The 11,457-nt window shown below is 38.8% G+C and overlaps 1 protein-coding gene across 6 annotated transcripts in view; it reads left to right on the top strand.

The window, feature by feature from the left end:
* Nucleotides 1–6,859, top strand: part of TMEM45A (transmembrane protein 45A) — a 66,407-nt gene extending 59,548 nt beyond the window's left edge. For all 6 annotated transcript variants that reach the window (XM_073892659.1, XM_025868621.2, XM_073892661.1 and 3 more), the window contains 2 exons: nucleotides 1,564–1,709; nucleotides 6,354–6,859. In XM_073892659.1, the coding sequence (XP_073748760.1) occupies nucleotides 1,564–1,709; nucleotides 6,354–6,447 (240 nt within the window). In that variant the 3' untranslated portion in view covers nucleotides 6,448–6,859. The remainder of the gene's footprint in view (nucleotides 1–1,563; nucleotides 1,710–6,353) is intronic.
* Nucleotides 6,860–11,457: the final 4,598 nt, after the last annotated feature.

Genomic DNA, 11,457 nt, shown 5'->3' on the forward strand with positions numbered 1-11,457 from the left:
TAATTATCACATGACCTGGCAATGTCATTCCTAAGTATATACCCAAAAGAACTGAAAACAAGTATTCAAACAAAAACTTGTAAACAAATTGTTCATAGCAGCATTATTCACAATAGTCAAAAGTTGAAAACAACCCAATGTCTGTCAAATGATGATGAATAAACAAAATGTGGTATATCAATACAATGGACTATTGAACCATAAAGTCATGACGCACTAATGCATGACCATTGGAATTTTTTTTAAATTTAAATTCAATTAGCCAGCATATACTACATCATTAGTTTTTAATTTATTTATTATTTTTTTAAATTTTTTAAAGATTTTATTTATTTATTTGACAGAGAGAGACACAGCGAGAGAGGGAACACAAGCAGGGGAAGTGGGAGAGGGAGAAGCAGGCTCCCCACCGAGCATGGAGCCAGATGTGGGGCTTGATCCCAGGACCCTGGGATCATAACCTGAGCCGAAGGCAGACGCTTAACGCCTGAGCCACCCAGGCGCCCCGTACATCATTAGTTTTTGAGGTAGTGTTCAATGATTCATCAGTTGCATATAACACCCAGTGCTCATCACATCATGTGCCCTCTGAGGGTTGTGGAAGGGGAGGTGGGTGGGGGGGTGTAACTGGGTGATGGGCATTAAGGAGACCATTGGGATTTTGATAGAGATTGCACTGAATTTGTAGATTTCTTTGGGTGTTATTGCCATCTTAACAATAATAAATCATCCAGTCCATGAACATGAGATGTATTTCCATTTATTTAGGTCTTTGATTTCTTTCAACAATGTTTTGTGGTTTTCAGTGTACAAGTCTTGAACCTCTTTGATTCAATTTATTTCTAAGTATTTTATTTTTCTCAATGCTATTGTAAGTAACATTGTTTTCTTAATTCAATTTTTGGATTGTTCATTGCATGAATATAGAAATACAACTGAATTTGTTTGTTGATTTTGTGTCCTGCAAGTATGCTGAATTCATTGATTAGCTCTAATAGTTTTTTTGTGTGTGGATTCTTTAGGATTTTCTATATATAAGATTATATAACCTGTGAATATGGATAGTTTCACTTTTTCCTTTAGAATCTGGATACCCTTTATTTATTTTACTTGACTAATTTTTGGCTAGAAATTCCTGGTGAATAGAAGTGGTGAATCCAACACCCTCCTCTTGTTGCTGATCTTAGGGGCAAAGCTTTCAGTCTTTGATCATTGAATATAATGTTAGCTGTGCACATTTATTTATTTTAAAACCTCTTTGTACTCTAATTTCGAAATAACTGCGTGAAACTGCACAACTTAGAAACCTGGCACATTCTCTGAAAGTCCACTAATCCACAGAGATGGTTCCTAGTCATATTTTGAAAATTGCTCTTCAATGTCCTTAACATTTTTTTTAAAAAATATGACCTGGTAGATACTATCTGATGTCTTATCTGTAGCATCTCAGATATTTGGAGTTACTTTGCTTAAGATTAATCTTAGAACCAAACATTTTGAAATGTACTATCTTTGGGAATGTGGCTGATTATTTTAATATGTGCTTTTTGTTTTAAATTACAGATTGGTTTTGTCCTTTATCCCCCCAGTGGAGGTCCTGCATGGGATGCAATGGATCATGACAACATTATGTTTCTTACCATATGCTTTTGTTGGCATTATGCATTAAGCATTATCGTCGTTGGAATGATTTATGCCTTTGTCACTTGGTAAGTTAGTGATTTTTTGTTCACGTAAGTTCTCTTCCTTGGTATATGATCACCAAGACTTGAAAGTATTGAACTTGAAATTCAAAGGGGAACTTCATTCCTTAGTATTCCACAAGACAGTGTAATGTAGCAGAAAATGATCTGCAAACCCAGAAAGCCCCCCTCAAAAGAATAAATGCTGGCTTACAGTTAGACTCCCTCAACAGTGTCTCAGCTCTGTCTCTAACCTGTGTGTCACCCTTCAACACCCTTTTCTGTGCCTTCATGTCCTTGCATATGCTGTCTCCTTTTCCAGATGGTCCTCTCCATACTCGCAGTGAGCCCTCCATTTGCCCACATGTACATCAGTCATAGCAATTCACAAGCTTGCTGTCATTTTTTGACCAATATTTATATCTCCCATCAAATTTGAGTACATGATTAATTTGACATTTACTTTAATATTTCTAAAAGTAAGATTCAGTTGAAAAATCATGTTTTTAGACCCTGATACAATGTTTCACAGGATTGATAAAACACATATTCCTAGTTCTGCTACCTATCAGCTGTATGACTTTGGGCAAATTATGTAACCACATTAAGTCTCGGTTTTATTGTTTACAAAATGGGAATAATAATAGTACCTAAATGAGATATGTATTTAAACTGTTTAGGACATAATAAGGGCACAGCGGAAGTTCTTCTTCTCGTTGTTCTTGTTCTTGTTAGTTTTCTTGTTCTCCTCCTCCTCCTTCTGTATCACAAAATGCATAAGGTATAGACCCTAAGGGGGAGAGATAGACAATTGAAATACAATGCAATAGGTGGAAATAGTAGAACAAAGCACTATTGGAGCCCAGAGGAGGCTTCCTCGCAGTTGAGAATTAAGTTTCAGCTTGAAGGATAAAAAGGAATAGAAAGAGCTGAACATGGTTCCTGTCTTTAAGGTAGCTAATACCAAACCACAGTGGGTCTGGCTGGTCCCAACTACTAGGCATGCAGGCTCCCACACTTAATTCTTCAGACTTCAGTACTGACCTAAATGTTCTATATCTGCAGTCTTCATTTTGGTGGCCATGAGCTACTTGACTATATGGTTATTGAGCACTTGACATGTGCCTGGTGCCACAATAATTTTAATTAATTTAAATATCTGTAAATGCATAGTGACTACCATATTGGGCAGTATGCATCTAGCAGGTTCTCTAGATTCCTAAAATGTGGTAGCTGCTTCTAGGCCCAGTGGGGTCTCATCCTCTTCAAAAACTAGCTTTCTACTCTTCTCTTTTGCTTTGTGCTTCTCTGAGCTTCACTGCTGAAGCAGCTTTGGTGCTGGGTCTCTAAGTAAGAGAACAGTTTCCTTGTCTAGCTCCTGATGTCTCTGCTAGGCTTTGGGTTAGCTTACTTTGATCTGTAGTTACCTCCTTCTAGGGGTCTAAGTGCTTTGGGTACTGGGAGATTCTAGCTTCTCATTGACTGATTTCTATTAGTCCTATTTCATTCCTCCAAAGCATGCACATGGCTGTTAAAACTGGCTCTGCCATTGAGTGAAACTTGGCTTCTTCCTCTGTTGTTCTAGGCTGACATCTGGGCCTCACCTCCTTAGGGGCTGGGCAGCCTCCAAGAATAATGGCAACATTCAAGGAGCCTCTCTAGCTCATGTCGGCTCTCTTCCAGAGCCAAAAGAAGACTACTGTCTCTTCCTGTTTCAAAAAGCTTCAGACCTCTCTTATCCACTTACAGTTTTCTAGAAACCAGAAAGTCCATGTTGTCTTTTTCAACCTTTACCTTTTGGGCCACTTAGTCCACTCTACCTGACATATCCAAATTAAATGCCCATCTCTTCTATGAAAACTTCTGTGACAATTCTAGCCCTCATCTCCCTTCAGGAGTTTGTGGAGTACTTTAGTCACTACTACCCATTTTAGCAATTGTGATCTCTTTACTATTAGCTTACATCAGCCTGATCTGCTAGCTAGATTGTATCACCCTGAGGAAAATACCCTTTTTATATTTGTACAGCTCCTGGCATACCATCAAACATATAGAGGGTACTCAATAAACACTTATTTACTGTTTTAATAGATCTGCTTCAGAGTTACGTGAATATGGGCTTTGTTTGTTTGGAAATCATGTTTCAGATGCTTTTCAGTCTTGCTCTCATAGTGCTCTTGGAAATATAAGAACAAGAGCTCATGATGTGAGGTATGTTGATATAAACTTAAGCAATAGCTTAAAAAATGTCATGAAGATTCAGTACTGACTTTCAGTGAGGTCACATGGCAGGCTAATTCAGTTCTATAATCATAAGGAGTTTTGACAATCTATTTTTCAGGGTTTGACTGGAGTAGTTTGTAATTCAGTCACAGGTGATGGATTTTCAGGACATTATATCAGAATTCGTTTGACAAAGTACAAAGATCACCATGGAAACAAAACTGGGTTATGGAACCACAACCCCCCAAATCTTAGAAAAGTGAAGTTCTACTTCCCAGCTTTCCAGAATAATGGTGCAAAGATTGCCTCATTCAGCCTCATATCTTTCCAGAATAATGGTTCAAAGATTGCCTCATTCAGACCCATACCTGCAGTTCTGAAATGACAATTCATAGGAGAGACTTAGCTGTTTGGAAATCTTATTAGATGTTCTACTGTATTACATATTTAAATACCACTATTCATAGAATTATTTCAAAAGCTCCTCTCTATGGGTCAAGAAATATGTCCACTTTCAGGTTGGTTTCCTAAGCAATAATTCGGGTGACTCATTTCGAAGAACAAAATAGAGATGACCAAATTCCAGGAAAATGATGGTTTGCCTTCTGGAAGTTTGATTTCCAGATGCACTGTGGAAGTACACCCAGAGTCTCAGTTCTGCTCTTTTTCTTATTAATCGAAGAAAATCTATGAGAGCAAAACCTCAGACACAGCCTAACCTTAGTATCCTGGACCAACATCATTCCAGGAACTAGCAATTATTTGCACTTCTTTACCATTCCAGCCTTTAGTCTGTCTCCAGCGCCCATTTATGCACGTGCCAATACCTAGGGCTACAGGGTGCAGATAGAGCCTGAACATGCCTCATCTTGGTAGCTTGTAGCAACAGCAGACACAGCCCAGGAAAGAGGAGTGGGAACAGGAAGAGTCACTAGGATCTGGGTTAACAATTAATTTGTAATAAGTAGCCATGGGTTTGTTTTATTTTCCACATGAGCCACGAAGAATAAATCTAACTAATGAATTAACAGTTAATCCATTTCATTTAGCATGTATTGAAGCTGTGCAATGTAGAGATAATTGTGTGGATCTAAAATATGACACAAACACTGTCCCAGCCTTTAAATTATTTAAGCCTATTAGTCTTTCACAAGAATAGTGCCTTGAAGAGCTGAGGACATTGGGAGCAACATCAATAGTCAATTAATAATCAAGGCAAATTATTTTGATTGGTTTCCTTGATCTTGATGAGTCAATAGTTGTTATTGGTACTACTCAGTTGTTGTATATTGGAGGAGTTAATGCTGAGTTGAAAGTGACCGAAGAATTAACCTCTATGAATAAGTGAGTATTATGGACTCCTGGCAGATTGCTCCGAAGAACATTGATTCATCAGATGTGTGTTGAGCCACTGTTATGCACCAGATGCTGTTCTAGGCTCTGGCTAGCGTTAGGCACTAAATAAGATAAGGTCTTTGCTTTTATGAAGCTTTTATTTTAGTGGGATCCAGAGCACAAGTAAAGTCATTGCATATTTATGGGGGCAGGCCTTCACTGGAAGAAGAAGAGAGGCAGAAAATAGGGGATGCAGATAGGCTGGTGACGTTTTTCACAAAATGAGAATGATTTTGATGATTTGGTGTATCACATTTGTTTGTGTATTCCTATGTATTTTTGGAATTTAACTATGTTTTATCGATATAGTCATAGTACAATGTCTTTATGAATAATCATGCTTTGCTTAGTTTTTATTACATCAGGGAAGTGGAGAGTCTGCTGAGTTTCTGCCACTAAGAACCTTCATATCTTCCAGCATCAAAAATTATATTGCTGCTTACCCCCAGACCTACAGATCTCTTAATCTATGAAAACAATCACAAAGGTGGAGGGCACTTCTTCCAACTTCTTATTTCATCATGGATCACTACATGGACCATCACATGCAGTTGAGCAGTTCATGGCCTGCACAAAAGCACCCCTCTGAAGGCACAAGTTGGGACAGACTTGACATGGGGCTTGACACGGGGAAGGAGATGCCTTTATGCACTTCCTTTACAAGAGAGGGCTCCTTTTTGCAATACATAGCTAGGTGTATACTTGATGGAAAAGCTCTAGGCTGAGCTTGGTTTCATCTGGGCTTGGGGCAGCCCAGAGATTCTCTTGTTTGTTTTAGAAATGATCAAAGCTATGAATAATTAGGCATTCTCTGATGCCTAATTAAACAATCACGTTATACATTTAAAAACTGTATTGTATCTGTTTACTTATACCCTGCTTTAATCCACAAAAATTTTTCAGGTAGCTCCAAAGCCAAATAAAAGTGATTTTCTTTTTTTGGATTGCCTCTCCCATTTGCACAGATAATTCGGAGTTTGTTGAATTATAGATACATGTTGTTCTGGGTTTTTATTAAACAGCATAACGTGAGATGCCTTTCATTCTCCTCAGGTTGGTTAAATCTCGACTTCAGAGGTTCTGCCCCTCAGAAGTTGGACTCCTGAAAAATGTTGAACGAGAACAAGAATCAGAAGAAGAGATGTGATTTTGATGGACATTTAGTCTTTCTGGATGAACTTCTCTTTTTTAGATTATTTTTGTTCATGGCTTTGTTTTTTGACCTTTTGCTTGGAGAACAGGCGGCTGAGGATGATTCTTGGTATATTGTTTGTATTTCCAATTTGGTTAAAGTATTTTAATTCAAATATGTTATTTTTAGGTTTGTAAGTACTTCGGGTGATAAATGCATTTTGCACATCAGTCATGTTATTTGGGGCCTGGAGCAACTATTCCCAGATCATCTAAAGTTAACATCCATGCTAAGAAAAATGTTTTATTTGCCTTACATATGCTCAAGGTGTCTGGGCTTACTACCATTTGTAACTCATTAAACATCGAATTACACTTGTTTATTTTGTTGCTGCAATGAGAAATAAATGAATGCAGGAAGCTTGGTACAGACACTGCAAGTCTTTTTTTTGTTTTGTTTTACATTCTCATTATTTGTTTTCTTTCTTTATTTAAATTCAATTAGCCAACATATAGTACATCATTAGTTTCAGATGTAGAGTTCAATAATGCATCAATTGCATATAACACCCAGTGCTCATCACATCACATGACCTCCTTAATGCCCATCACCCAATTACCCCATCCCCTCACCTAACCCCCCTCCAGCAACCCTCAGTTTGTTTCCTGTAGTTAAGAGTCTCTCATGGTTTGTCTTCCTCTCTGATGACTTCCGATTCAGTTTTCCCTCCCTTCCCCTATGATCCTCTGCACTGTTTTTAGCAGCAATGTCCACAATAGCCAAACTGTGGAAAGAGCCAAGATGTCCATCAACAAATGAATGGATAAAGATGTGGTCCATATATACAATGGAATATTACTCAGCCATCAGGAAGAATGAATACTTACTGTTTACATCAATGTGGATGGAACTGGAGGGTATTATGCTAAGTGAAATAAGTCAATCAGAGAAAGACAATTATCATATGGTTTCACTCATATGTTTTTTTAATTCAACTGCACCTCACCCTTGCATCATGAAGAAGGAGCAGTGTGACAAATTCCTTTTTGTGAGACATCTCCTTCCGTTGTACCTGAGTTGTCCCCTGAGATAAGTAAGCCAGCAGTCGTCCTGAGTTGTGCAGTCTTTTAGAGAAGACAAAGAAATGATCCCTAGGACACATGGATGCAAAGCCATGAGAGATTAGGAAGGGGGAGTTATGATGTCATCTATAGAGTAAAAAGTCATCACCATACCATAGCATGGCCACCATACTGTCCCCTCTTTCACCATACTGCTGAAATAATGGAGGGGTTAAAATAAGGAAAAGTATTTTACAGATTACCTGGGTAAAAAGTCAGAGCTCTTACCTAGTCTTGCACTAAGTAGCCCTTAGTGGGGAGTCAAGAAATCTTATTTCTAATTCTGGCTCTACAATTAACCAGCCTCTAGGACTTTAGCAATCACCGTGTCCTCTCTAAAGTAAAGGAATTGAACTGGGTGAGGAAGTTTCTGGCTGTCACATTTTATGAATCTAGAATCTCTGAGATAAAATGAAGCCAATGTCAGCCGATTTAGTACCATGTTAGTTGGAAGGGCCTGTCTCTGTTGTGACAGCAAAGGTAAGGAGGGCTTCAGGAATCCTCGAGGGCTGATTGACTATAGAAGAAAGGAAGCAGCCTCAGGGCAGCTGGAGGTGAAATGTGGGCAATTAAATCTTGAAGCTCCATGGCATCCCAGAAGCACTGACAAATCCAGAAGCCTAACCCAGTCTGGTATTATCACGGTGATACTGGAGAGGGAAGTGAGTAGATTCTTTAGGCCAAAGAACTAGACACATTCATTATATATATATGTTGGAAAGAACTGATGTGGGTGCCTAAAGGCCTCTATGTGAATAATACAATAAACCTGAGTGCACTTCTGGCATATGAAATGCCCACATGCATGTGATGTTGGCATGGATTATGGCATTCTGCCCCATGTGTGTCCCATATCTTTTCTAGTCCAGCAAGCTTCTATAACTTTGGCAAGTTTGTGTTTCAAAAGAGTGAGCTGTCAGCTGCAGTTCATGAAAATGGCATTGCTGGTACATAGGCCTGAGACTCAGAATAATAAGCCGAAACCAGATCAGGGTTGGAATTTTGAAAACTGATATAAGTGCAAATATTCTAGCAGTCTTTATGAGAAAGCAGAAACATCCGTTCCTCCAGTCTCTGGATGGAAAGAATGCAAGTGAGATGCAACTCAGTGAGTTCTCAGTGAAGGAACATTTGGTTCAGGTCTAAAGCCACAGTCTGAGGCTTTCTGCCTCTAGTCCCTGAAATTAACAATACATTTGAACACCATTGTAACTTTATGGAAGCCTTCACGAAGGAAGGAGTGGGAGAGGGTGCCCTTCCTTATTTTTATTTGTATTTTATCTCAACTCTTCCAAAACCCTGGGGTCTCAATTCCTGAGTCTTTGTCAAACTTCCTTTTGTGGGTATCTCATGCTTCATTTGCCATAAACAAAGTAAAGAAACTCTTACATAACTCAGCCCAATATCAACATTTGATGTTGATGGGACACCAACTCTTCAGTGATTTCTGTAACTTCCAGTCTCCTTTGCTTGGGAAATGCGCAGTGCAGCCTCAACTACATTACCTTCCAGCTCATTATTGAAATGGGAGGTTGGTTCATGACCATTATCCCTGAGATCATGACCTGAGCTGAAATCAAGAGTTGGAGGCCCACCCTGACTGAGCCACCCAGGGGCCCCGAAACATAAGGTGCTCTTAAATGTTCTGCCACAGTGCGTAAACTTAGTGAGATTTCAACTTAAAAATCACAAGCCTAAATCTGTTACTCAATTAAACATTTATAAATTAGACCTACAAGACTAATCAGCATAGACAAAATTATTTTCAAAATTATAGATATCGAAAATGTTACACATGTATAATTTCTTAACACAAAAATATCATTATGAGTTTGATTCTCTTAAACATTACTGTACTTAATTTTAAATCTTCCCATGATAAAATAGGCTTACTGTTAAGGAATTGATTTATTTATGACAGGCAATGTTGGGAAATACCTAGTCTGCTCCTTGAGCTCTTGGACCCAGATACTGAATGGAACAGGATTCTTGACAGTGACCCTAATGGCACATGCTGAATCCTGTTATTTATGGTCACTCTATCAGACTCTCCACACAAGCTGTCTCCTGGCCTTTTAAAGCACAGGAAGGGCACCATCCTGAGCTGGAGTCCCCCTTAAAATTATCTGTCTTTTCCAGAAACGTACTCATGAAAATCTGCCGCCCTCGGCTAGGCTGTTATGCCATTTGATGGAATTTCATTATTCTTTCGCTCTAAAGATATTTAAATATATTTCCTTCTAAGTATAAAGACTTCTGAACTTGATGTTATCCTGCACTTTTTTTTTTCATATATTTCCTATTGGATAAGACTCCTCAATATTTACAGATATTAAGGTGATAGTCTAATGAATTCCAGGTCACTTTCTTTTAAAGGTAATTCCAAGTAACAGCTCTGAGATTAGATGTCAGTATTTCTTTGTGTCTGAAGCTAAAATACATACAGGTTCCAAAATATATAGACATAAGCTCACCTGACTATACAAGGGGCTTAGCAATTTAAAATGGAACTCTCTCCTCTGGTGAGAAACTGCCCCGGGTTCCTTTGCCTCTTAGATCCATTCTAAGTTAATTAGCGTTATGTTTTGATTAAATTAATGACTATTTAATCATTTCACTTGAGCGTAATTCACCATGCAGTTATGCTGTCATACTGTCCAATAAAACCCTTGGACCAGTCAGGTTGACTTGTTTTCTGTTCCCCCAAATATGTTTAATTTCCATATCTATGTTGTATTAACTACCCTACCTCCCTGGCTCCTTGCAGCCTAACTTCTGGAGATTCTTTAAGGCTCAGTTCAAAACCTTTCTTTTCTACTACTTCATCCCACTCTTCTCTGCCTGTGAACTCACACAGCACTAAATCCAGAGTGACATCGGATCATATGCCATCCAGTCCTGTAGTTACCTTTTTTAAAAAGATTTTATTTATTTATTTGACAGAGAGAGAGAGAGAGAGAGGGAGAGACGGAGAGAGAGCCAGCACAAGTAGGGGGAGCAGCAGAGGGAGAAGCAGGCTTCCGCTGAGCAGGGAGCCTGATGCAGCATTCAATCCCAGGACCCTGGGATCATGACCTGAGCCGAAGGCAGATGCTTAACTGACTGAGCCACCCAGGCGCCCCAGCTGTAGTTATCTTTATAGATAAATTCTTCCTTCTTAGTATTTACAATCCCCTAAAGACAATTAATTTTTTGTGTATTTAAAAACATGGACATTTATTATTATAAAATCAACTGGCTTAAGAAAAAAGCATTATATTTCTATTGGGACTTCATCAATATAAAAAGCTTTTGCATAGCAAAAGAAACAGTCAACAAAACCAAAAGACAACAGACAGAATGCAAGAAGATATTTGCAAATGACATATCAGATAAAGGGCTAGTATCCAAAATCTATAAAGAACTTATCAAACAACACCCAAAGAACAAATGATCCAATCAAGAAATGGGCAGAAGACATGAACAGACATTTTTCCAAAGAAGACATCCAAATGGCCAACAGACACATAAAAAAGTGCTCAACGTGTCTCAGCATCAGGGAAATCCAAATCAAAACCTCAATGAGATACCACCTCACACCAGTCAGAATGGCTAAAATTAACAAGTCAGGTAATGACAGATGTTGGCAGGGTTGCGGAGAAAGGGGAACCCTCCTACACTGTTGGTGGGAATGCAAACTGGTGCAGCCACTCTGGAAAACAGTATGGAGGTTCCTCAAAAAGTTGAAAATAGAGCTACCGTACGACCCAGCAATTGCACTACTGGGTATTTACCCCAAAGATACAAATGTAGGGATCCAAAGGGGTACGTGCACCCCAATGTTTATAGCAGCAGTGTCCACAATAGCCAAACTATGGAAAGAGCCAAGATGTCCATTGACAGATGAATGGATAAAGAAGATGTG

This window comes from Callorhinus ursinus, unplaced genomic scaffold (assembly GCF_003265705.2).
Source record: "Callorhinus ursinus isolate GAN/ISIS: 27379988/994484 unplaced genomic scaffold, GSC_fseal_2.0 scaffold1, whole genome shotgun sequence".
In the NCBI taxonomy this organism is placed as follows: domain Eukaryota; kingdom Metazoa; phylum Chordata; class Mammalia; order Carnivora; family Otariidae; genus Callorhinus; species Callorhinus ursinus.